Source organism: Pelodiscus sinensis, chromosome 23 (assembly GCF_052426305.1).
Source record: "Pelodiscus sinensis isolate ZL-2025 chromosome 23, ASM5242630v1, whole genome shotgun sequence".
Taxonomy (NCBI): domain Eukaryota; kingdom Metazoa; phylum Chordata; order Testudines; family Trionychidae; genus Pelodiscus; species Pelodiscus sinensis.
The window spans coordinates 22,016,658-22,044,406 of record NC_143074.1 but is presented as its reverse complement, the minus strand read 5'-3'; the positions used below and the strand labels follow the sequence as shown (position 1 = coordinate 22,044,406).

The window sequence follows — 27,749 nt, the reverse complement described above, 5'->3', positions numbered from 1 at the left end:
TTAAATATCCCGGGCTTCATTTGCATCTTGCCGGGTGCCGTCATTTTTAAATCCCCGTTAGTGCGGACTCCTTGCCCGCGGCTACACGCGGCACGGAGTAGGTAGTTCGAATTAGGCTCTCTAATTCGAACTACTGGTGCACCTCATTCCATGAGGAGTAACGGTAGTTCAAATTAGAGAGCCTAATTCGAACTACCTACTCCGTGCTGCGTGTAGCCGCGGGCACGGAGTCCGCACTAACGGGGATTTAAAAATGGCGACGCCCGGCAAGATGCAAATGAAGCCCGGGATATTTAAATCCCGGGCTTCATTTGCAACTTCGAATGCCTACATTAGCCACCCTAGCTCGAACTACGGTGGCAGTGTAAACATACCCTTATTTACTAAGACAGATAATGTGAACCAGCTCAGCAGTTTAATACAGGTTGAACCTCTCTAGTTCAGCATTCTCCAGTCTGGCAACATCTGTGCTCCAGAATGATTTTAGTTACCTGGCTGTCCACATATCATGTGTGCGGCCAAGTTTTCCATGGTCCCATTATGTTTGTTTACAGATACGAGTCCTGGCTCTCACTGTTCTGGGCTGTTGTATAGATCTAATTCACTCCTAAGAGTGCACTAAGCAGTGGAAGTACTGGTAATGCTGCTAGATAATATTAACTTCCCATGGTTCCACAAATTCTCTGGTTTGGCACTGGTCAGGTCCCTAGGATGCCGGACTAGAAAGGTTCAACCTTTAGTGCTTTATTATACTCCTAATAAAATGATATGATATTTAACAGTACATTTGTGGACATGTTTATGTAATGTATTGTTTTCTTAAAAATTTGTAAATAAGAGCAGCTGGAAACAGATTAAATAAATAAATAAATACAACTATTGTTGTGCAAAAACTACTGTATTATCAGTTTTTACTTCATAGTTTTTTTTTATTTGCAAAAACAGAACATTTGCAAGCATTAGCAAATTTGGTCAAAGGAGACATTTTGTCAGCAAGCCTATGGGAAAACACTGAAACGCCACTATTTAAAACCCCCCCCACATATGAGCAAGTTAATTTGCTATATTTAATACAAAGAGTTCTCCACCTATAACTACTGCTTTTCATTTTTATGAAAATCAGTGATAAATTGTGTCACAAAATAGATTGTTTTTGTAGAAATGAGTTTTTTCCTGGTAGTTTTTTTTTCATCTGTCTGTATCTAAAGTCAATGGAGCAAGCCTACAGATACACGAGTCACTCCCTCTAAACTGCATGGCAGCACAGCTTCATAGGTGATTAATCTGTCCTGCCCAGTCAGAGGCTTGGGGTTCCATGCAAGGAGCTGACTGGGCAGGGTTAATTAATCACTTGTGAAACTGTGCTGCCCTGCAGTTTAGAGGGAACACGGCTCGTGTACTACTTGTGCTGCTAAGGAAGTAATATTCCTGTAGCTGAAGGTCATGTTATTAAATTCCTTTGATTCTCACCCAACATACAAGACACACAAATAACCAGTTTGGCCCATGTATTATGCTGCTAATGCTTCTCTGAGTTCATCATCTGAAGAATGACAGAGAAACTTTAAAAACACACCTGAGTGGAATAAAATCCACCACCATATCTTTGCTCTTCAGACAGCCATCTGACAACTGGATTAGCATAGGCTTTGTCCCCACCCAGCACAGTGGTCAGCAAGGCATAAGCAGTGGTTTCAACAATCTGTGCAGTGCCAGAATTAGGAACATATTTATCTAGTTTAGTGGAAGTATCCTTCCAAAAACGATAAACAGGAGGGTCACCTAGGAGAGTAATAAAATATTAGCAGGGATTAAAGTAGATTGCAACAGGAGGGAGAACTCTCACCACACAAATCAAGCTGAGGAGCGGGAATACTGCTTACCCTTCAGGGAGAAAAGGAGCTCTCTCTCTGCTTTTATAGTTGTGTTCCCCTTATGCCCAAAAGTTATTTTAACCTCTGAATATAACCTGACTTGTGCAAAACACAATGTTACTATTTAATAGGAAAAGTAGCGGCTTTTCCTTTGTTACTCCCTTCATTGTGAAACAGACAGTGGTAGATTTATGTTTTGTTGATCTTGGGAGAGAGGTTTGATGTATTAATTTAAGGGTGTTTACAAACCAGTAAAAGGTGATTTTTAACCATACTACCATTCATTTTCATGTTTTATACTTATAAGCTATACACATTAATAGAGACTAAATATTAAAAGAAATGTTAAGATCAGCAACGTATAGTGGAATGGAATTGTGCATTCTGAATGCTGGTGAGAACTACAGGGCAAGAAAATTGTTCCTCTAACTCCTCTCTGCATCCCATTATTTTGTTACAGCAGCCCTAATATCATGTAAATAGAAATCTCTATAACAGTCATCTATGTGCTTTTACGCTATTCAGTAAAACCCCCACGCTGAATTTCTTGAAAGGAGATAGAAACTATGGTTATATTAATTTTTAAAGAAACAAAATACGTACTACAACTTATTGAACATTTCAATTTCATCTGAAAGAATCTTTATGGTCAAGTTCATCTGTGCAGCAAACTTTGCTCACTTACCTACAGACCATCAACTGCATTAACCGGTTCTTTAAGATGAAGAGAGTTTACTGAGTTATACCTTTTACAAGAGCTTCCTTCTTCAGTGTAGAGAAGGCTAAGCGTGTAGAAGGATGGTTTGCATCTATGAGAGCTAACGCATAAGTAGCTATTGCCAAGGTAAATGTGCTCTGGGCAGCTTCCACATTTTTCTGCAAATAATCTGCTGCTGCATTTTTAGCTTCTTGGATTTTCTGAAAAAGTGAATAGGAGGTTATATGCACTGGAAGGATACACAACTAAAACATTAGGTATTTATACAGTACCTTCTACAACCAAATCCCCAGGTAAATTATAAGGGTTGTTGTTCTGCTTATTTTGGAAGCTGTATCATCATGTGGCTCACTAAAGGCTATACCACTCCATATATATAAACACTTGACACTGCAAGTAACTCTCATGATAAAAGAAAAGAACTTTGGGTTGTGGATGGGTTGGTTTGAGAATCAGAGATGCTCAAGATCAATCTTGATTTGCCTCTAGGTCAAGGCGGGGGAAGGATGAAGGAGAAGTGGAGAATCTAAGGACAAAAGAACCCAGAAGCTGGGAACATGATTGCCTGGGGGCATTGTTAGAGAAATGAAAGTTACATACCTGTGTTGGGCACAAGTGAATCGCCTTTGCAAGTCCAATAACAGAAAAAGCTGTGATATACAAAGTTTTTTCTTTGGCTTCTTTAGGCAAAGTGCCCTAAAAAATCCCAATATGATAATAAAGATCGTTAGAAACAATTCATTCAATTGATGAAAAGAATATCTTACAGTTTAGGTGAGGAACTGAAGACAAATTTCTGTAAGTAGTATCAGCCTAATAGCAAATTTATGTTTATACTGAAAAGAAGTCTTCCTTTGTAAAGAGTTTAATATATTTGAAAATACAAACAGACTAGACAAAAATACATACAGAAGTACTGACAAGCCAATACTTTTTTCATAACTTTTATATCATGATTAGAAAAAGGCAAAATACAGGTTGCTTTCACAACATCTAAGAAGTGACATGCAGGTATCTGTAGCTGAAAAATATAATGTTTCTAAGGCTATGCTACTGTAAAAGTGATTTCAGAAGTAGAGAATGACTGCACCAAAATTCAAGTGGAGCAGATGTTGTCTGAGCTTGCCAAAGGAGGTAGAGTTGCCAGGTATCCGGTACTGACTCGGAGAGTCCAGTATTTTTGCCTCTTGTCCGATAAAAAAAATCAGAAAATACCTAAAATGTCCAATATTTTCTGATTTTTTTCCCTGCCATGAAACAAAAATACCCGACACCTGGCAACCCTTGGACACACTCAGCAACCAGGAACAGCCCCTGGTCCCCCCAGATGCCCGCCCATCCCCACTTACCTGGTTTGTGACTGGAAAGAAAAACAAAATGGCCACCGGCAAAAAAAAGCCTCTTCTTTAAGGGACGATGCTGATTTTTTAACTTAAAATAACTGCTGTCAGGGTCCTTTTTTTTCCTCAACAACTTTGGTATTCCCCCCCCCCCTTTTTTTCCCCTCAAAAGAATTTTTTTCCTGGTGTTTTTTTGGGGGGGGAGGAAGTGGGGGCGGTATTTTTGGTTAAACCATCTGGCAACCCTATAAGGAGGATGGCTCTGCTTTTTGGCTGGATGGGAGGAGAAATGAGGTCAGAGAGTGCTGCAAAAAGGTGAATAATGGTCAGCTTTGCAGCGCTGAATCAACCCCAGGAATGAGAGGTCCAAAGGGCATAAAATTGCAAGACAATACCCAACCTCCCTTCCCTAGTAGAGATGACTATCAGGTTGGGTTAGGACCTGCAATGGGCATTATGCAATTGCTCCTTTTTAAGGAGGACTGGGAAGGAATTTTTTATACAATACCAGATGTGTTTGATGGAATGAGATTTTTTTACCTTCCCCATAATGGATGTCAGGGAGGTCTATTCTGGTAAGAAAAAAAAGGTAGACTATATGTCACAACTTATTTTGTAAATGGTCTGGTAAAGGACTTAAAAGAAGGTACTAGATAAAGAAACAGGGAAGAGAGATTGGGGACAGCCAGCATGGATTTGTAAAGAACAAATCATGTCAAGCCAAATCATGTCAAACCAATCTGATAGCTTTCTTTGATAGGATAATGAGTCTTGTGGATAAGGGAGAAGCGGTGGATGTGGTATATCTAGACTTTAGTAAGGTGTCTGATACGGTCTCGCATGATATTCTTATCAACAAACTAGACAAATACAACTTAGATGGGGCTACTATAAGGTGGGTGCATAACTGGCTGGATAACCATACTCGGAGAGTAGTTATTAATGGTTCACAATCCTGCTGGAAAGGTATATCAAGTGGGGTTCCGCAGGGGTCTGTTTTGGGACAGGCTCTGTTCAAATCTTCATCAACGATTTAGATATTGGCATAGAAAGTACACTTATTAAGTTTGCAGATGATACCAAGCTGGGAGGGGTTGTGACTGCTCTGGAGGATAGGGTCACAATTCAAAATGATCTGGACAAATTGGAGAAATGGTCTGAGGTAAACAGAATGAAGTTTAATAAAGACAAATGCAAAGTGCTCCATTTAGGAAGGATCAATCAGTTTCACACATACAGAATGGGAAGCAACTGCCTAGGAAGGAGTATGGCAGAAAGGGATCTAGGGGTTATAGTGGATCACAAGCTGAATCTTAGTCAGCAGTGTGATGCTGTTGCAAAAAAAAGTAAACATGATTCTGGGATGCATTAACAGGTGTGTTGTGAGCAAGACATGAGAAGTCATTCTCCCGTTCTACTCTGCACTGGTTAGGCCTCAGTTGGAGTATTGTGTCCAGTTCTGAGCACCGCATTTCAAGAAGGATGTGGAGAAATTGGAGAGGGTCCAGAGAAGAGCAACAAGCATGCTTAAAGGTCTAGAAAACATGACCTATGAAGGAAGACTGAAAGAATTGGGTTTGTTTAGTTTAGAAGAGAGAAGGTTGAGGGGGGACATGACAGCAGTTTTCAGGTATCTAAAAGGGTGTCATAAGGAGGAGGGAGAAAACTTGTTCATCTTGGCCTCTGAGGATAGAACAAGAAGCAATGGGCTTAAACTGCAGCAAGGGAGGTTTAGGTTGGACATTAGGAAAAAGTGGGGCTGGTGGAAGTTCCAGGTAGTGATTTGAATAAACATGGATTTGCCTGCACTGCACAGTTTATCTGCCAAATAGTCATGGAGAGCTATATAATAAAGTTGCAGCCCAATTAAAATCCATACCAAGTGTCTGTATCCTTCTTTCAGTATACCCAAACAAGTGTGAACATGTATTAGAACTGAATGAGTTATAGCAAAAATATCTGTGAACCTCTAATTCAGCATAGCATTACATGCTTTGTGTATAATCTGTGGCAAATAACAGAGTACCTTCTGGCACCTTCATTAATAAATGCACAAATAAAACATATGTTCATTCATCATACCTGCAGTTTTACTGCCTGATAACTAGAAAGTTCTTTGAATGACCCATCTTGTACTTGACATTTTTCAATCAGCCACATCAGTGAATTACAAACAGAAATTTGATCCAGAGTAATGTACCGACTAACTTGTCCAAATATCCTTAAGGTAAAAGCTGTCAACCTGTGAATAAAATTGAGAAAAATATAGAAGTTTTGTTCAATGTGCGTGGTGATTTTTTGGGGTGTTGTTTTAAATGCCAAGATAGATAGAGAGTGCCAATAGCCTATTTAGGAACGAACATGCATTACTCAAGATTTAGGTTTACTGAATGTTGTCATGGGTCAATTAAATCTTGTTGCAAACTTTTCAGAATGGCTGGACAACTGTATGACTGTGACAAAGCACTGATATTCACACCATGGTCACTGATGTGGCTACAGCATGAAAAAGATGGCAGGATCAGTTATGAGCAATTAAACACTTTCTGTTGGGGGGTTATGAGCACCTGCAATCACCGGGCTAACGATGGGAGGATGGAAGTAGAAGAATCAGGAAGCAAGGGGGAACTCAGAAGGAACTCTTGGGGGTGACTGCTCTGCACTTTAAATGAGGGCAGAGGAAGGGGATTGTTGGGGAAAGGCATCTACCTCTTTAAGAAACAGAGAAATGAAGAGCATTTTTTACAGCAGCCACAGAGCAGGTCAGTGGGGATACTCACCCAATCTCTTCTAGAGGATGGATTTATACAGGAGCCAGACAGGGAAAATCCTCTTTTACTTGAACTGGTTGGAAAAGCACCCACCCTCCCCCCCCCAAGAAGTAGCGAAATACCAGGTTTGGTCAGGATCTGCTGTAGGCACTGCACTAGCTGTTCCTTTTTTGGGGAGCTGGAAAGGAATTTTTCCCACACTGACATATTGGCCAAGACAGAGTGACGGGTTTTTCATCTTCCCCACAGTGGGTTCAAGGAGGATTTAGCTAAGGCAAACATGGAATGCCACAGATTGTAGCACCACAACTCATTATATAAATGTGGAGTGGATGTCTAATGCAGGTTCTCATAGAGCTACTGTGATCAGATAAAGGGACTGATAAGGAATTTAAAGGAAGTACTTTTTCAAGGAATGGACACAGGAGTGTTCAGAGTTCCTATGACTGGAATGGCAGGATGCCCCCTCCTTTATAGCCCATTTTAACCCTTATTTGAGGGGGAAGACCTCATAAGGTGGGTTAATTTATGACCAAGATGGGAAGAAGGGGGGAACTGATGGAGGCCCCCAGGCATATATTGAAATGATCATGGAAGTACCCGTATGCTTTTATCTGCCAGATACATTCAGAAAATTAGTAATAAAGTTGTAACCTAAACTTGTGCACTGTCTCCTCTCCTTTTTCCAGTATAGCTGGACAATGAGACTAGGCTGAGATGTGAAGGCTGCAGGAAAACCTCCTGTTGCTATTAAGATTTCAGTACACTGTTATACTTTGCAAGGAAGGATTAAATACACATGCGGTGAAAAGGTAACAACCTGCTACGTGTGTCTGTGACTGTGAGGCCACATGAGCTGACCAGGCAGAGAGGTACATTAGGTAGCCACAGAGGCGTCCTGTGACAGTGATTAACAGTATTTTTAAATTAGCATCCTAAAATAAGGTTAATCAAATCTCATGCTGCAATGTGCTAGCTGATCTCTAGAACACAGGAAAGTAATTTTTCCTTAAATACAGCAATGTACAATAGTACTGCGGGAGATTTTCCATCCTTCCCTGAACCAACAGGAAATAGACATTGTGAGAGGCAAGATACCAAATTAAATGGACCGGCTGTTTAATTTGGAATGGCAAATTCTGTTTTATACCACAAAACCCCATTTGACAGCTTCTTCCTTTAAATACTTACACACAAATGTTGCCCATGATCCATAAGTGGAACTAACAATGGCATTGATGGAGTACTATGCACAGACTAATCACAATAAAAAATATGGCCCTTAAACATTAGTTACTGTGGAAACACAGGACTGAATCAAACCTTTCAAATCCAATGTAATAAAACGATCATTTTAACTCACCACGTGCTGGGTGACCCGTCTTTCCACATGCTGTAAGAGAAGTCTCCGTTTCTGAATGACAGGATGCTTACAATACCTAAGATATACATAAAGTAGATTTTGTATTTCTGAAGCACTATTTCTATTCAAATTGTGTTTCTTTGCTTCAAAGAAAAATTAACCTCAGTTTGATAACTGGCCTTTAATTGCTTTGTTTCTTAAAAAAAGCAGCAAATGGTTAACTTTCAGCTCAAAGAGACAATATTAAATTACCCTGATTGTGCATAACAGCTAAAACTTTACTGCTTCCAAATAAAATAATTAGGGATGTAAAATTTCAATTATTTGGCTAATCGAATAGTTGATGCAATTTGCATCAACTATTCGATTAGTCAATAAGGGCACTTCCACCTTTGACGTGTAGCAACAACCCCAGGGCTCTTGCTACACTTCAAAGTCAAAAGCGCTACAGGGAGCATGGGGCCAGCGAGGGATTTGTCAGTTCCCTGCTGGCCCCGTGCTCCCCATGGCATTTCAAAGCACCACAGGGAGCCCAGGGTCAGCAGAGTCCCCAGCTGACCCCAAGCTCCATGCGGCGCTGCTGCTTTGAGATGCCGCAGGGATCTCGGTGTCAGGCTCCACGCAGTGTTTCAAAGCAGCAGTGCTGCATGGAGCCTGGGATCAGCGGGGGAGTCCCCAGCTGACCCTGGGCTCAAGGTGGTGCTGCCGCTTTGAAATTCTGCGTGCAGCTGGCCCCAGCTGCATGCGGCATTTCAAAATGGCAGTGCCACATGAAGCCCAGTTTCTGGCCCCAAGCTCCACACGGCGCTACCGCTTTGAAGCACCCCATCCTCTCCGCTCCCCCCCCCTTTGCTGCCTCCTTCTGATAGAGGCAGCAAGTGGGGGGAAGCAACTAGTTGACTAGCCTGTTGACTATCGGTTAAGCATCTGCTTATCGGATAGTCAACTAGTCATTTACATCCTTAAAAAATATATATTTTATAGTGTTTGCAGCAGACTGTCTGTTCTTCAAATAATTTTGTAGTTTGTTCACTGCAGAAACATTATATGAAACATAGCTAACCCCACAGTTTTTGTTAAAAGTATTTTTTTTACAAAAACTTCTAACCAAAAGTTTTTGTTACATTTTCATAAAATATGAAGCATTAATTTTATCCAACAGTATGCACAAGTCCTTAGAATGTTGAAATTAGACCAGAAATTGGAGACCACATTTTTCTACCTTCTTTCATCTTTCTCCTCATGTTAACTCTTGATGTTATGGTTTCAGGGCCAAGTAAATCCCAGTTATCTGATTTTTCCAGGTAGTGGAAGATATAAAATACTGGAACAATACTCATGAGCTCAGCCTCTGCACTACCTTTGGGCAAATTAGCGAGAAAATCAACACCTTCACGTTTGAGAACAGCAGACATTACTTCACCCAGAAGCTGTCCTGTGAAGAAAAACAACATGGTTAATTGCTACTTCAGACATACAGATATAACTCTAATTGGGAGCTGAGCAAGTATATCTGAGGGTAGAATTTGGCTCATATTATTTAGAGATACTGTAATATATTCTACTAGCAGAAATACTCGGCGTCGCTCAGGGAAAATATAGTAAAAGGTGTGATAAATGAACTACAGGCTCTCTCCGACTTATGAACCGGTTACAGACCAAGCAATTGGTCATAACTCGGTTTGTTCATAAGCCGGACCCCACTGAGTTACACACGACCGGGCTGTTCGTAAGCGCGGATCGCGTTCGTAACTCTGGGTCCGCTGTTTACGACAGTTTCGGTCGTAACTGCGAACGGTCGTAAGTCAACCGTTCGCAACTCAGGGACCGGCTGTACATCAATGACATTAACATAGCATATTTTATTGGAAATACTTGTATCTTATATATTACTTAAAGAAATTATCATAGCTAGTGATGTGCTTACCAAATAACAAATCCCATAGGGTCTCTTTTTCTCAGTCCCCACAAATTGGGAAGGCCCATCTTCCCTTAAAGACTCTATGCAAACCAATGCCTGCAGCCTCCTTGCCAGAAGCCCAGAGAAATGGAGGGGATGTCTGCTCCCCAAGTAGCCACTCCCCGAGTGCCTTCAGGGCACGCTCCATGAGGCAACCTGAATGGACTTCCTAGCGGAAGCTGGACCGGTTGCATTGATCAGACAAAGCGAAAGACCTTCAGACCAGGTGCAATTAGTGATATCTAGATGATCAGAACATGCAGCACCTGAACGTACCTGTTATAATGAGAATAGGCTGTTCTGAGTGTACCGTGTCCTCCTCAGGCTACATGGTGCTCAAAACCTTGTCCTCCTACCTACCTCCTCTTTGTACTGTGAGCTGAATCCTGCAAAGTGCATAATGCCCGTGGCACTTGCTGATAATGCACACAGCCCTGCCAGGAGAATGCACACAGCCCAAAGAAAGGTGAGTGGTGGGATGGCTCGTTTGGGCGTGGGGGGATAAGCAACTTTAATTTCCAGAAGGGCTTCAGTCAGAGTCTGGCTGTGTGAAGATGCTGAGAGGCTGTGATAGCTGGAGGCTTCTCCCAGCCACAATTAGCAAAGCTAGACCCCAGCAAGCATACGCACATTTGGGTCTGTCCTGGAGATCTGCTGGTGCCCTAGTATTGGGGAGGCTGCTGATTCTCTGCCCCACTGCAGCCTGTCCCCCATGGGCTTTCCCTTGATGGTACTGCAGGTGCCCACATGCTTTATCCTCTAGGATCTCGTAGTTGCAGTTTATGTGACACGCTTAACAGTAGAGTCCAGCAAATGCCTATGATCAGGCCCTACTAAAGCTAATTATCAGTGGGCCCAATTGGGGCTCTGGGGGAACCAATTTCGAGATATAATCAATCCAGTGATTTGTTAGGAAATCAGGAGTATCCCTGCAAAATGTTGTGTTTCTAGCTCTTACCGTTTCGGAGACCTTTTGGAATGATCAGTGGGCCCAATTGGGGCTCTGGGGGAACGAATTTTGAGATCTAGCCAATCCAGTTATTTAAGTTAGGAAATCAATAGTATCTGTGCAAAATTTGGTGTTTTTCACTCTTACCATTTTGTAGATCTTTCGGAATTATCAGTGGGCCCAATTGGGGCTCTGGGGAAATCGGGGGAACTGATTTTGAGATATAACCAATCCAGTTATTTAAGTTAGGAAATCAGTAGTATCCATGCAAAATGTGGTGTTTCTAGCTCTTACTGTTTTGGAGATCTTTTGGAACAAACAAACAAACAAACAAACAAACAAACAAACAAACAAACAAACAAACCTTCAGAAATATTTATAAGATTAAAATCTCACAAAAAGACAGGACTTTAAGACAATATAATTTCTAAAGAAAAAGCTGGTCTAAACAGCCTTTTCTCAAAAGAAAGGGAGAAAACCTGAACCTATAGTCCAGTGAGCAGAGCAGAAAAAAGAAAATTAAGAAAGAGAGCAAGCATGTATATAGAAACTAAATATAAAATACTGCATACATTTCATTCCAATTTACCTTTTATACTTATTGTCCTGTCAATTTTCATTTTGGGTACCAGATCTAATGGTGTCCTGTGTCGAAATTCTTGTCGTCGTCTGATTATACCTGCCATTGGAAATATATATATAAATAATACATATTTATAACATTTCCTACATAATTGCAGAATTTAGACTCAGTAGCACTGTTGGGTAAAATTTCAGGTCACAGCTATTTGCCAATTTAGCAAACACTCACAAAAAATCATGAAAGCTGGAGTTGAGTCCAAAAATCCAGATGCAAACAACTCTACCCTTTGGAAAAATTCAGATCCAGACCTTAATTCCATAATCAATTAAACAAATACTTGGACCTTTAGAAAAGTTCTAGTCTTGATCAAAATTCTGAAGGACAGATTTCTCTCTGATTAAGCTGGATTGATTTCTGTTCCAGGGAAAGCATCACTTGTTAATTGGTTTTCCTGCACAACTAAATTCAGAGAATTTTCAAAGTCTGCATGCCATATGAGATCTGAGTAAATGTTCCTCTAATCATTCCAATTAACCAAAAACTTTTTTTTTTTTAAAAGCTAGCTTTGAAAAAGAGTCCACGGCAACATGCTAGGGCCTGAAATTTCCCGGTAGAGCAATGGTTCTCCAACTGTCGGTTGGAACCCTCTTTGAATGAGGTCACCAAGGCTGGCTTACACTTGCTGGGGACCAGGGCTGAAGCACAAGCCCCAATGCCCAGGGCCAAAGCCAAAGCATGAGGACTTCAACCCTGGGTGGCAGAGCACAGGTTGCAGGCCCCTGCCTAGGGCTGAAATCCTCGAGTTTCATCTTTGGCCCTATTCATGCAGGGTATGGGCTTGGACAGGCTCAGGCTTTTGTCCCACCTCCTGAGGTCATGACATAATTCTTATTGTCAAATGGGGGTGGCGGTGCAATAAAATTTGAGACCCCAGCTGGAGAGATACGTGAACATTGTGCCATGAAGAACTGATTTTGATGTTTGGGACTGCAGAGTAAAAGAACAGATAATGAGATACAAAATCACTTTCCATACCATAAACACCTTGTGGATCCAGAGTAAAGCCTGCATGAAGTTCTCTTTTAATACCTTCTGGCTGCAATCAAGATGAGGCCAAAACTAAACAGTACATCAATATACTCTGTTTAATTTAACACACTAATTTAAAATATCATATAATCAGACCCACATAATTTTGTCTAACTCTCAGTTTAAAGGTTTGCTGCTGCTGCCAGCCATTTGTTTTCAAAACAAAATCTTCAACCAAAATTAGCAACAGATATAAATAAAGCCAATGGGAATGACAAAGCTATATATTACAATAAATGTATTTAAGTATTTGAAGACCTGATGCAAACAGCATCAATACTTTATACTCTGCTTATTTTAAGTTACAAACTACAAATCATACTTACACCTTCCATTTGCCTGCTAATTGTCTAACACAGTGTTTCTTAAACTTTTTAAGACCGAGGAACACCAAACAATAATTTTTTTTATGAGGAACACAAAGGATTTTTTGTTGAGGAGGAAAAAAAAAAAAAAAAAAGGTCGGGGGGAGGAAAGTTATTGAGGGGGAAAAAAGGTCGCCTGCCTCTTTAAGGGTGGCCATTTTGAACTCTGTTGTTCGCCACAGCACACCTCTGACTGCCTCGCGGGTGTGCCACAGAACATAGTTTAAGAAACACTGGTCTAACATTATAATCCACACATTTTAAAAAGTAAACATGTAAAGGCCCAATCCTGAAGTTGCATCACAGCATAACTCTAGATTAAGTCAATTAGAGTTTTGTATGTGAAAGGACTGTAGGATCAGGCAAATGTTTTATGTATTTTATATACATCAAAATGGAGATTGTTTAACAACTGCTGCTACTGGTAGATCTTTTAAACAGAACAACAAAACTATTTGTAGGTGTATTATTTATTATTTTACAGAACCCATAAGTCAATGCAGTCACATTCTTAGTCTGATTTCATATGTTTATAAAATACCATGCATTTATTATGACTGAATCTATTAAAAAAGAGCAAGAGTTCTAAGGAGTTTGGTCTTACCACAACACGCAATGTTTTCACTAAAACTTCATTGTGTTGTTCAGCCACCAGTGTAAAGTTGATTGTATGAAGGCCTATTTCCAGAGGGAGGATTCTGAATGCAACTGATGCAACAGAATAGCCATCTAGGTTCTGAGATTTACAACTCTGCAACCTTCTTCTCTCACCACTTGAAGAACCTTCAAACAAACAGATCCCATCTCCAACTGTTGCTTTAACACAGAACTGAAACATCAGAAAAGATTTTTAAAGATTAAAATAAATGTTATACTAAGTGTTCGATTACACCAGTGTTTCTCAAAGTGATCCGTGAAACCACTTTGAGAAAGCTGCTAACTAGCTGTGCCGGTGTGTTTATTTACCGACGCTGTGGCCATGGAGCATCATAGCTTCCATTGGCTCCAGTCTGCTGTTTGCAGCCAAAGAGAGCTGCGAGGTTCCGTAGCTGCAGCGCTGGTAAATAAACACATTGGTGCAGCCAGTTAGCAGCTGTCTCAATGTGGTTTTGTGGATGACTTTGAGAAACACTGGATTACACAAAACAATTTTACTATTGTTAACATTGTGTAAAGCTTTATTGTTATTATTTACATTATAGTAGCACACAGAGGCCCTAACCAGGGATCAGAAGCCATGGTGATGGGCACCATATATACATTTGCATACAATTTCTCTTCGCGATATTCTTCTGTAAAATTTCACTGTTCTGTTTCAGTGTATTTTTAACCCCTAAAATTTTGTTTTTCTATTAAATCTCTAGAACATAAGAACGGCCAGACTCGGTCAGACCAAAGATCCATCTAGCTCAGTGTCCTTCTGCCAATAGAAGACGCACTAGAGGGAGCGAACAGAAACAAGTAATCATCAAGTGATCCTTCCCCTGTCATCCATTTCCAGCCCCTGACAGAGACTAGGGACACCATTCCTACCTATTTTGGATAATAAGTATTGATGGGCCGAACCTCCATGAATTTATCTAGGTTTTTTTATCCCTGTTAAAGTCCTGTCTTTATCTTGCAAGTACTTCCACAGGATGACTGTGCACTTCATGAAGAAAAACTTTTTGTTTGTTTTAAACTTGCTACATATTAATTTCATTTGGTGACCCCTAGTTCTCTAGGCAGTAGTGTTTATTGGCTTTTGAAAATGGATAATAAAAAACCACCCTCCATTTGAAATTTTAAACTCAAATTTTGAGTAAAAGCAGAAATGTTTATATTATTTATTTTTTTACTTTTTATACTAGGATAGAACACAAAAGTTGCTAGATAATTTTCAAACACAGGGGAAGATGCAGACCCTATGCCTCAAAGAGCCTACAGTTTAAAAAGACAAGAAAAGGACAGTATTTACAACAAAGGATTAATGGACACAAATCAGATAGTCAAAAGGGTAACACACAGAAACCTACTGGGACAAAAAACAAGACTGTCTAGCACTTTAAAGACTAACAAGATGGTTTAATAGGTGATGAGCTTTCGTGGGCCAGACCCACTTCCTCAGATCAAATAGTGGAAGAAAATTGTCACAACCATATATACCAAAGGATACAATTAAAAAAAATGAACACATATGAAAAGGACAAATCAAATTTCAGAACAGAAGGGGAATGGAGGGGGAGAAGGGAGGGAGGTAAATGTCTGTGAGCTAATGACAGACGCTCTAACTGACTCATTTAGCACGGACACTCTAATTGACAAGATTTATTTTTATTTTTTTCCTTTCCCCTCTTTTTCTGCTATTTATTTGTACCTCTGGACCACTTGCTCCATTCATCTGAAGAAGTGGGTTTTGCCCACAAAAGCTCATGATACCATTTTTGTTAGTCTCTAAAGTGCTGCAGGACTATTTGTTGTTTTTTAATTTTTTAAAGATATGCAAAGGGTAAAGAAAAGGGATACAACATCCAAACAAGGAAGTGAGGGTGATAATTGGGACAACCTATTAGTACAGCAGCCATCTTTAAAAAATATATTGTGCACTGTACACGAGAGAAGGTGAATGCTATAGAAAAAACCCCTTTATAATGTTTCTGAATGCTTCTGCTGCTACTACTGAACTGACTCCCTTTTCTCTGTCCTGTCCAATATTCTTTGCACCCAAGCTAATACAGTGTACCTTCAAACACATATTGAGGCCTGCTGATGGAAGTGGGAGAGTGATTCAAAAGGGCATGCAGCTCCTGGCCACTTCTGGCAGCGGCAACAGCAGCAGCCAGAGCCTTGGGCCCTTTATATCACTACTGGAATTCCAAACAGCACGCTCTGGGGAAGTGCTAAAGGCTGGCTGAGGGAGGACAGCCTTCCCTGAGCCTTCCCCCTTCTACCTGAAGCCCCCCACCTTCCACAAGTATAGAGCTGGCCCTTCCCTGTCCCGCATACCTTTCCCAGGGGTCCGACAACTCTGTCAGTCCTCATGCACATAGTCTGTGCAGGAGGGAAGGTCTCTAGACTACATAGTGAAGTAGAAAGATGCAAATATTAGTGAGGACTGGCTAGATTGCATACCAGGATGTTCTATAAACACAGCTCTTGTTTCTGTCTGGGTGCGCTTGATCTTTTTTTAGAAAAACTTTCAAGTTGTGCCCAAAAACAATGTGATGGGTGCCATAGGAATAAAAATAAATTGTGGAGTAGAATGCTGCATTTTGTAACTGCTGGAGAATCCCGACTCATGATTATTTACTGGATACTTGCAGAAGCAAATCATTTGTCAGTTAATTATAACACTACTTATATAAAATTCAGAGGTTCCATAAATTACCATCGTTCTGAAATTTCTGTAGTTGTAAACAGATCCTTTCAACTCAATTTGTTCTCCACGCACAACAGAATAAGGTATATGCATGCTCAGGAAAACATCTTTTAAAACTTGCACTTCGACTGCATCAGCAACACATATACCTAGCAAGATACAAAAAATATAATAGCACAATATGATATATTACATCATGTAAGCAAAAGCACACGTTATAGACTATTTTCTCATTCCAAGAAGCAGATCTATATCACTCTTTACAACCTTGTCATTTTTCTGGTTTCCCAGCAAACTAAAAAATTGACTCTAAACTTGTCAGTTTCGGTTTTCTGAAATCATCAGGGACTCGGTCCACCTTCTCTTTCTGAGCTGCTATCTACCTACTAATCTCTTGTGCTCCCTCCAGTCCTCCTACTCTGGCTTCTTTTCAGTTCTCTCCTTCCTAATGCTAGGATTTTCTCTTTCAGCTGTCCTACCCATCTATCACAAATTCTCTGTTCCTCCCTCTCTTCAAGCAATTAAGTCACTACTTCTCTTGAGATCTTATTGTGAAATTTTCTTTGTTTCTTTAGCCTCCTATATGACAACTGTAAAACAGAATCAGAACTAAGGTAGAAGTATTCATCTTTTTTTTTAAATTTAACTTCCGAGAAGTATATAAATATTCAAACAAGTATTTTGAAAAAAATAGTAAACAAAGGTGACATGATTTAAAATCAGATTATTCTTTCTACTCACCCAAAGTTAATTTCCACATTTCCTTTCACATGCAAAATTCTCATAGATTAACAGCAATAAAACATGATGCTTTATTCTATTTGACAAATATGATTAGAAGTTTTCAGACTATGTATAAAATTGTTTCTGATGCTTAAAGTTTTACAGATAGTGGTAAAATCAAGCCAGAATTAAACAGAGTTTAATTAAGACACAAAAAGGTAACCAGAATATGAAAAATCAATATTTCATGAACCAACAAAGCTAAAGAATAGCACTTTCTTGCTAATAATATTAGTTTCTCTTTCTGGTGTTCCCAGAAAGATCTGGTTAGAAAAATGAAGGCTGTTTATTAGATAGGAAAGCATTCTAGGCATTGAAGGAGCCAGTTTTTCCAAGATCCTGATGGTCAACAGGGAATGTTCAATATTAGTGGCGAAGAAAAGAGAAAGGAAAATTTATCGCAAAAGAAAACTAAATCCCAAAGTTCCCTAATTATTTTAGTTACCAATAATGAGGTTGCAATGCTTACCTTTATCCGAAATGCCAACACCCTGTATTTCCCATGTAGTCAGAGAATCAGGCAGAGTCACTGAAAGGGTCTTTGATCTATTTAACAATGTTTTTGAGAATTAGTACATTTTATAAATTATTATTATGATTAATTTATTAATACCAACAATTGGCTAAGCACGATACAAGATTCCTTTGCCTAGAGTAGGTTGCAGGGTCAAAGATTCAGGTAAGATATACAGGAGACCTAGAGCTGTTGGCTTAGAACAGTGAACACATTTTTGTTGGATTAGCCTTGGTTAGCTTTGCAAAAATGTAGAACTATCTACTATATATTAGAGAGTTTTTCTATCTGTTCATTAGGGGTATCAATTAATTGAATAGTCGAGTAACCTCGTGAAAATTTATCAGTTAGTTGACTATTCTATAGCCCCCAGGAGTGAGGCCAGCAGCCACTGTATTAGAAGTAGCAGTGCGGGGTGCCACGCGGGAGCTGGTCTGTGAGGGGAAGCAGTTTAAAAACCAGCTCCCCTCGCGGACCGGCTGCCTGTTGCCCTGCGCTGCTGCTTCTGAGAAAGAGGCAGCAGTGTGGGGTGACAGCAGTCCCTGTCTAGGGGAGGCCTGAGCTCCTGGACTCGATGAGAGCCAGAACTGAGGTGGGCTGCCTATCCAGCTGGCTCTTAATACACTTTAAATGCAGAGCTGAAATGGGGTAAGTCCTGGACCCAGCATGAGCCAGGACTGAGCCAGGCTGCTGACCAGCCTGCTAAAAAATTTACTGGCAGGGAAATGTGTGTAGTCTATAGCATTAACCTATACGCTTTTGCTTATTGGTTAATCAATTATACTATTACATCCCTACTGTTCATCTGCCTGTGTGTCTGTTTGTGCAAAAACTCCTCTTAAATGGTAAGAGCCAGGATCACAACATTTGGTAGGCAGCTTCCTCTTATCATAACTTACAACTAAGGCAAGGAATTGGTTGTGCCAGGACAATGAGATGTGCCTGGAATATGACTGTTCCTCATACAACTGAATGGGATGACTCTGCTTGCAGGGACTGTATAATGACAGGGGGGCAGCAAGGGGGCCAGGGATGTGGACTGGGAGAGCATTAACTCTGTTGGGGCAGCAGGGGGAAGGGGTGGAGAAAGGGACAGCTATCAACTATATTTGAGTTTATCTGCATCTGTGCCTGTCTGTTCCCCAGCTGGGGGGGACATGCACCTCTTCCCTGGCTGTGCCCAGAGACGCTGCAGTGCCCATGGAGAGGCGCTTCTCACCTAGCCCCAAGCTGCTGCAGTGAGAAAGGGTTGGGGCTGTCCTCTCTCCCCAGGCCAGCCTGCATACTGAACCCCTCATCTCCAGCCCCACCCCAGAGCAATGATATAAATAAAGAAAAACAAAAATGATTTGATTTAAGGATCCAACACCAAATAAATCTGCTAGTTATGAATAAAAAGAGAGCTGGGTTCTTACACTCTAGGACTAGGAGGTCAGTTTCCTGCACAGGGACAAAATGGAAAAAATATGTCAAGGGGAATTGGGCCCAGCCTCACCTGTGGTTCCTCAGCCACCTTCTAGCTGAGACTGATCCAATAACCATAAAAGCCAGCAAATGGCTCAGTTATGGAGCTGAGGAAAGGAGGGCAATGCATCCGGCTGGCACTATATGGAGAGACATATAGGCAAAGGACTCTGGGCCCCAGTAACCTATGTTGGTCAGGGGAATAGCTTTGTGTTCATGTTCCTGGAGTGGAGAGACAGGCCACCAGCCTATGGTTCTTATAGTTGAGAACAGTATCATAATGCTTATGCACAAGAGGGTAGAATTCAAGTTGCAAGAGACTAAATGAATTCTGGTATTTCCCTAACTTTGGATTGCTTTGTATTAAAACTTTAATGTTCTCTTGACATGTTTAAAAATAGAATAAATACACAATTCTAGAAAAAGGATCAAACAATTCAACTCATGGAAGGAACACACAGAAAACCAAAAAACTCTCTTTAAAAATATATGGTCTATCTAAAAACACTGCAAATTCAGAGCAAAGGTATTTGCTCCCTTGACAGTTAATTTGACCCCTCTTCACTTAGGCTATGTCCACACTGCAAGAGTAAGTGTGACTGTAGCACAAGCAGGCATGTGTTAATTTTAATCTGGCTAGCATGGGTATGTCTCAATTACACCTTCATTTGCAGTGTAGCTGGGTATCCCATAAAGTACCCATAAGGACTGAGGCAGGCAGCATGACCTCTTCCCTCAGTCAACAGCCAGAGAGTCAGAGGTTTTTTTCTCTGGGTATGTCTACACTGCAGAATTTAGACTTCACTTACGTCCACACTGCAATCATATTCTTTCGAAGAAAAATCGAAAGAACAGAGGGGTTTTTCCGACATTGGTAAACCTCTTTCTATGAGGAAGAAGCCTTTTTGTGAAAGAGCTCTTTCGGAAAAAGGCGTGTGTGGACAGGGAAGAGGGAGTTATTTCAAAAGAAGAGGAAAAAGGAAAAAGCACAGGTGCCCTGGTGGCTCCTCCGTTCACACATGCCTTTTTCTGAAAGAGCTCCATTTAGTGTGGACACTATCTTTCGAAAAAGCAGATCGCTTTTTCGATGCGCTTTTGCTGTATAGACGCTCTGTTTCAGAAGACGTTTTTTCAGAAGATCTCTTCCGGAAAAGCTTCTCCTGAAAGAAGCTTGCAGTCTAAACATAGTTTCAGTATTGGAAATGCCTTTCAATAAGAGATGGGTATCCTAGTTCAGCAAAGGTGCACCTCACATTCCAGGCAACAGCTGAGTCCTTGTAAGTCAAATGACAGTAAATGGTTCGGAGTATAATACCCTGAAGAAACTTGGTGGACTTCCCATAACCAGCTTTCAGGGAAGTAGCTTCTAATCTCTGGCTTGTCCAATTCCATTAGACTCTGAAATTCTGAAAAGGAGGAACAAATAAAGTAATTCAGAGATTCCTAAGACTTTCCTCCCAGAACCTCAAAAATCACTATAGCTTAGAATCTTTCCTGTTGTTTTTCTTGTTAAATTAAAAAAAGGGTTTTAATGTTCTTAAAGCAGGCTGTCATTATTCTACAATAATCATATACACCCACGTATATCTTCATACATTCACAGACAAATTTGAAACTTACGCATTCTTGCCAATATTAAAACTTTGTGGGTCTCTTTCTCCCGTAGTTGTGTTGCAAATTCACAGCAATCCTTGAATGCTTTTATGCACCTAGAAATACTATTAATACGCTGAGCTCTCTGATCACAAGTTTCCAGGAGTGGAGATTCTGTTACTCCAGCCATACAACACTTCCGAATCTCTGGATGCAAGTATTTGGAAGCTGAAATAATAATAATAAAATATCTTAAGAGTCCCTTCATTGAGATAAAATACTTTTAAAAAAATGTCTGTCACTGGTCATACTAAAGTGAATTTTCAGTCATTCGGGTAATCATGTACAACTGCGATAAAGATATAGCTTTCTGGTAGAAATTTAATTTGTCAATTTTTAACTCCCAATACTCTAAGTCAGGGATACTCAACACATGGCCTGTGGGCCGCATGCAGCCTGTGGCCCGTTTGTTTGCAGCCCATGGTGCGCTTTGGGTTTACACGGGGCTCAACATGTAGCCTGCAGATGGGATCCTTTGAACATGGCCTACACTGGGAACATGCTCCACAACAGAAAGGCGTCTCCCAGGCGGGGTGAACACTGAAAGATGCAAGCGGACAGGCTGGCTCAAACAGACGAGTACAGGATGTTGGTATTTCTAGCCCCTTCGGGAGAAGGTGCTGAGAGTGCTGGGTCATTTGGGAAGTGCTTTGTATTCATGCCAATCAGTGTGAAAGAAGCTATTTGCATATATATTTGCATGTATATGCAACCACACTTAAGTTGCGGCCCTCAGCATGTGCTGTGAGTATCATTGTGGCCCCTGGGGCTTCCAAAGTTGAGTAGCACTGCTCTAAGTGATGTCTTTATATGATTCTGAATCATAATTTTAAAACAAATAAGGAAAAGGATGTAAATTACATTTTAAAAGGCAGCCGCAAAAATCATAATCATGTGTTGCTCCTTCTCCAGCCGACATTGCATAAATTGGTGGTCTCAGTCCAGTCTTTATTGTATCCATATTAGAATTTCCAGTAGTATAACTGGCACACTTGTAAGTACGGTGGCCAAAAATTTAAAGGCCATAAGAACAAAAGTACTGTTCCAGCTCTACAAGTTTAGGACAGATTGTCATGTTATTAATTTGTATTGCAGCCATGATTCAGCAAGGAACTTAAGCAACTGCTTAATTTTAAGAAAGTCCCATTCACTTTAAGTTAAGCATGTGTTTAAGAGCCTTTCTGAACTGTACCCTCTGACAAATCTGGAAAACGACCTTACAATCTAGCTCTTTCTGTGAACACTCAGCATTTAAATCTTCATATTTCTGTTTCCTAAAGCACAGCCTTTCTTTTCATACATTCAAACAAAACTTTTGGAGTACCTCTGTTTTGTATTTCCTCTTCAAAGCTGGCTCTTCTTGGTCTTACAATTGCTTTACAACTTTCATCTATAAAGAAAAACACAAACAAACCAAGAACATGTTTTCCACTAACATTATCCCAGCTTTAAAATAAACCAGTGAAAGTACATTACAGGATTGAATTTGGCAAGCTGTTTGTTTGTTTGGCCAAATTACTACTGTGGCACATAGCCTATCATTTAAATCAGCTTCTGTACCAGATGACTGGATGATTACTAATATGAAACCAACTTTTATAAAAAGGCCCCAGAGGCAATCCTGGCAATTATAGGTAGGTTAGTAAGCCTAACTTTAGTACTGGGCAAATTGTTGAAACTATAGTAAAGAACAGAATGATCAGACACACAGATTAACACAATTTATTGAAGAAGAGTCAGCATGGTTTTTGTAAAGGGAAATCATGCCTCCCCAATCTACTAACATTCTTTGAAGGGGGTCAACAAGTACGTGGACAAGAAGAATCCACTGAATAACACCTTTGACAAGGTCCCTCACCAAAGGCTCTCATGCCACTTCCCATGCCTCTTCTTGGCTACAAATGGCGAACCACAGACAATGTGAGCTGCGAGGCTCTGTGGCTGCGGAGCCAGTAAGGAAACAAACCAGAGAGGCCCGTTAGGGCCTACTTTGAGAAACTCTGGTTTAGGGGTATGGAAAAGGTTCCAGATGAAGAGATTAGTAAAACTGGGACTTTTCATCTTGAAAACGGAGACTAAGGGAGAATGTGATAGAGGTCTGTAAAATAATGACTGATGTGGAGAAAAGAAATAAGGAAACTCCTTCTCATAACACAAGAAGTAGGGGATCACCAAATGAAATTAATAAGCAGCACGTTTAGAACAAACAAAAGGAAGTATTTCTTCACATAATGAAGTCAACCTGTGAAACTCCTTGCCAGAGAATGTTGTGAAGGCCAAGATAATAATAGGTTAGGATAGGTCCATCAATGGCTATTAGCCAGGATAAGCAGGGATGGTGACCTGAGACGGTGTTGGCTAAAAACTGGGAATGGATGACAGAGGAAGGATCATATGGTGGTTGCCTTTTCTGTTCATTCTGGGACATCTGGCATTGGCCACTGTCGGAAGACAGGATATCGGGCTAGACAGATCATTGGTCTGACCCAGTATGGCCATTCTTATGTTCTTGTTTATAACTTAGGTTCATGTTATAATTGTAATGAGGCACGCCACCTCCTACAATCTAAGATATGTATTTTTACCAGAATTACAATTCTTAATTCATGTGTATTTGTAAGACAATGATTATAACATTATTTTTACTTACTGTATAATTAAACTCCAACACAGTAACTGTGAACTATGCTAGTTGTAAAACAACAAATTTGAACTCTCAGGTCTAAAGGATAATTACCTTCTACTTTAGAGTCATCTGCGTTAGCATTGGTTAGAAATGTAAGCCCAGCTAACCGGAAGACATCAACATTGTTCTGCCCTCCTCCAGCACCACATCCAAGGTCACTCTTTTCCAAATCTAACAGTACCTGTTGAAAAAGTAAGCAAGGAATATACTATATGAGTCAAGGGAGCATTATGGACCTGTGAGTATTAACAAATCATTTGGCCAGTGAATTTCATAAAGTTGTAATTGTAGGAGTCCTGACACAAAAATGAGTGTGTGGGGAAGTCTCAAGGTTATTGGGGTGGAGGTTGTGGTACTGCTATGCTGCAGGTGGAGGTGCTGCCTTCAGAGCTGGGCACCTGGAGAGTGGTGGCTGCTGGCCAAGATACCAGCTCTGCAGACAGAGCCACTGCCAGCAGCAGGAAGGATGGGATGGTATTACCACCCTCACTTGTGCACTGCTGTCTGCAGAGCTGGGCCCCAGGTCAGCAGCCACCACTCTCCGGTCACCTAGCTCTGAAGGTAGCACAGAAGGGTGACAATAGCCTGACCTCCCCCCCTTTAAAATAACCTTGTGACACCCCCACCTGTAGCCAGACAGGAACCCCCACCTGTAACATCCATCTTGCTTGCCCCTCCCTGAGATGCCTGGAGCATACAGGGCACACAGAGCAGTAAAATCAGCATAGTCTTTGAAGCCTTGACAGGAGGTCCAGATATGCTAGCTCACAGTGACCCTGGATGTCTGTAAACAGAGATACCCCAATTGTTGACCTCGAGGCTGCGAGAACTGCCTTGGCTTGCACCTATATTGATACGAACACACAGCCGTCCGCGGGGGGAGGAATCTCCTACCCATTAAAGAATGTCCAGTACTCACAATTTAGTTATCTCTCTTACAAGTGTAAATTACTTGAAACTCCCTTGTAAGAACTGGCGTCACCAAGACGGACCAACGCAATTCGGCATCTTAGATAAGAAAGAGGATATGGGCCCCTATGGGTATAAAAGATGGGCCCAGCTGCACACTCACTCTAAGTGTCAATCTACCATCTATCTGCTGGTCGGGTTAGGTGATTGGCCTCCCGAGGTTCCATGGGGACGCCCACCTCATATTCGTCTTTCCTAGGAATTGAGGGACCGGCCCTGGCCTGATAAGCTGGAGTTGAGAGGCACAGAAGGGAGTAAAAATTGTACCTGGATGTGTCCTTTGTCTTAAGTGTACACACAGACTTAGAGCTCTTTAAAGATTAAGCTGTCACTTGGTACCATTATTTCTATTTTCTATCTTTATTTTCTTTGTAACCATTTTTTTAAGATCTATATTTGCTAGCAGTTAAGAAATAGAGCAATAGCCATTGTAACCATATGATTTATAAGCTTCTTTAATAAACCTGTAACTGTTTATCTTTAACCTGACTCCTTCAGTTGCTGTAATAGAACCAAGCAAAATTTAAAAGAACTTCAGCCGGTCATAGGGAGCAGATACAGGCAGAGCTGGGCATTTGGATCGTGTCGCCTCCAGGGGACAGATCCGTGGGGCGCCTGTCAGCCTTCCCTAGGCTGCCCACTGCGAAATGGACTGTGTGCCCTAGCAGTTAAAGGCTCAGGTGTAATAAGCTCTCCTGCAAAAACTCTGGGGCGTCTGTCAGGCTGTTGGTTGCCTGCCACGAAGGGACCCCGGTCCTAGTGGTCAAAGACATGGACGTAAAACTTTTCAGGGCACCTGTCAGCCTTCCTTAGGCTGCCCAATGCGAAAGGGACTATGTGCCCTAGCAGTTAAAGTCTCAGGTGTAATAAGCTCTCTTGCAAAAACTCTGGGGCGTCTGTCAGCCTGTTGGCTGCCCGCTGCAAAGGGACCCCGGTCCTAGCAGTCAAAGACACGGATGTAAAACTTCTTGGGGTGCCCGTCGGCCTTCCCTAAGGCCGCCCACTGCGATGGGACCTTGTGTCCCAGCAGTTGAAGACTCGGGTGTATAACACACACGCACTGCCCTGATCATCGGCTGACACCTCCACGCAATTCCTTTTGAGCCAGGATACCCAATTTGAGAAACCTTGATCTCCACCATAAAATTGGTATCGTATAGGATAAAAGCAGACAAAAGACCAGAGTTTATGGGGGGGAGATCAGATTTCATCATCTGTGACACATTTTTCATGGCCACACCGACACAGAAATACATTGCATGCAGTATTGTTATGTCAGTCACAGGATATTAGAGAAACAAGGTTGCTGAGGTAATGTCTTTTATTGGACCATCTTCTATTGGTGAGAGAGACGTTCTTTCATGTTTACACAGATCTCTTTTTCGAATCTGGAAATCCTACTCACTTTGAATTTTACTGAGACACTCTGAGTAAGATTCCCAGACCTGAAGAAGAGCTCTGTGTAAGCTTGAAAGCTTGTCTGTCTCACCAACAGATGATGGTCCAATAAAAGATACTATCTCCCCATCTTGTCTCACAAAAATACATTCTTATTTTTCTTTTCTTGTGCTAAATGGCTATGTACCGCTGTTGTAAAATGTTTAACAGCTGCTGCATTTCACCCCAGAGATGGCATTCTTTCAGCAGCAGGTGAAGCAAATTCTATATAAATCTGTGAAAACGGGAATTCTATGTTATCAATTGACCAATACTACATGCAGCAGTAGTGTGAGCCTCTACCTTACTTCCCTTCCAGTTTGCCTTAAAAAGGTTTTTTGTAGAAGTCACTACTAGGACTGAGGAGGGGACTTTAGTCTCCATGCCTATGCAATCATAGAGCTCTCCAGAAATGGAACTAATCATTGTGAATTTTGTGGTATGTGGAACTGGTGTAAGGCACACAATTCATTTCCATAAGGCAAACAATAACTGAAGGGCAACTCTTTTTGATTTCTATTGACCTCAACTGGATTTGAACCAGTAATCTAAAGGTGAAAGTGTAAATTCAATCATCATGCCTTCTGAATGGTAAGCCACACAACACAAATTTTAAACTACTACTATAATTTGTGACTATTACTTAACTCTTTCCATAGACTTCTTTCTTGTTCCTGTGACTCCATATATTGCCTTGTCCATAGATGACAAAGCAACAAAAGAACTGAATTGGGTTTTCAGGTTAATTGATGAAACCTTGCCTGGCTTATATGAGTCTTCTTTTGATAACTGGACCTATAGAAGGAAAACAAATAATGGGTTCCTTAAAAATGAAGACATTTAAAGGCTGGCACATTAACATTTTGGGAAAACTCTAGAGAATCTGTGAGGTTTAGAGCAGAATTTTGCCAATAAAACAAAACATATCACTTAACTAGAGAATGTTTATGAATCTTTTAATTCATGGACTCATATACCGGTACTCACCCTGAGGTTATTCCCACACTTCTGTTCAATATTCAGCCAAACTGAATCAGCTACTAATTCTGCAGTTTCTTCTCCAGTGACAATGTAATAGACAAGGAGACGAGCTGAAGGAACCATTTCTTGGGTTAGCTGAAAGCTTAGATTTTCATAATCTGAACTCATCAGTCTTTCCTGAGTTCCAAAGCTTATTATTTTCCCTTTGGATAAGATCTATGAGATAGAAATAAGAAAAACTAGTCTTGGCAAGTGTTCTGGACTCCCTAGAAAGTCACCTTGGCAAAGAGACAGACTGTAGATAATGTACCATTTGTATACTTTAACTGGTGAATACTAACAAAAAGGAAATTTAAGGAGATAAATCTTATTTTTAGAAATATTTTTGCCCTGATTTATCTGTGGAATTCAAATTACTTTGTAAACATTAAGTAAGCCTCACAACAGTATGTAAATCTGGCAACTTTATCTTGAATTCAGTGCATACTAAGAATCAACCATTTGAGATGTTTAATATAGAATGCCTTCAATTAATGAAAAAGAGTGTTGTGTCAATTGAAATAGTTATGTTTGTTTGTTTTAATATGAACAGATTGTAATATACCTCAAAGTAGCACTTTTTATACTGTACATCAGCCTGTTTGTTAGTAATGGGCAAACTAGACTACTGAGTGGGCCGCCAAGTGGCCGTTATTCAGCTCAATGGCTTGCAAGACTTTTGTAACAAGACAGTCTCCCAGGACAGGGTAGTTTTGCTAACTGCGCTTGTGTACGTAGAATTTGGGGGTTGTGCCGACTGAACTGTAGCGAGCTTTGATTGGATGCAGAGGGCTAGCATAGTCAGGATTGTGTGTAATCAGCATGGACCTCGCTTCATGTGCTTTTGCTTTCC

At 40.8% G+C, this 27,749-nt stretch overlaps 1 protein-coding gene across 2 annotated transcripts in view; it reads right to left on the bottom strand.

Annotated features, from left to right (window-relative positions):
* C5 (complement C5) overlaps positions 1–27,749 on the bottom strand; it is a 64,888-nt gene that overhangs the window by 10,628 nt on the left and 26,511 nt on the right. For both annotated transcript variants that reach the window (XM_025183489.3, XM_006120776.5), the window contains exons 13-29: positions 26,864–27,073; positions 26,525–26,671; positions 23,522–23,651; positions 22,109–22,174; positions 20,752–20,952; positions 20,447–20,537; positions 17,623–17,699; positions 16,380–16,519; positions 13,617–13,841; positions 12,594–12,654; positions 11,565–11,654; positions 9,289–9,501; positions 8,067–8,142; positions 6,015–6,174; positions 3,193–3,288; positions 2,621–2,792; positions 1,577–1,782 (exon numbers count right to left, since the gene is read on the bottom strand). In XM_025183489.3, the coding sequence (XP_025039274.3) occupies positions 1,577–1,782; positions 2,621–2,792; positions 3,193–3,288; positions 6,015–6,174; positions 8,067–8,142; positions 9,289–9,501; positions 11,565–11,654; positions 12,594–12,654; positions 13,617–13,841; positions 16,380–16,519; positions 17,623–17,699; positions 20,447–20,537; positions 20,752–20,952; positions 22,109–22,174; positions 23,522–23,651; positions 26,525–26,671; positions 26,864–27,073 (2,361 nt within the window). The remainder of the gene's footprint in view (positions 1–1,576; positions 1,783–2,620; positions 2,793–3,192; positions 3,289–6,014; positions 6,175–8,066; positions 8,143–9,288; positions 9,502–11,564; positions 11,655–12,593; positions 12,655–13,616; positions 13,842–16,379; positions 16,520–17,622; positions 17,700–20,446; positions 20,538–20,751; positions 20,953–22,108; positions 22,175–23,521; positions 23,652–26,524; positions 26,672–26,863; positions 27,074–27,749) is intronic.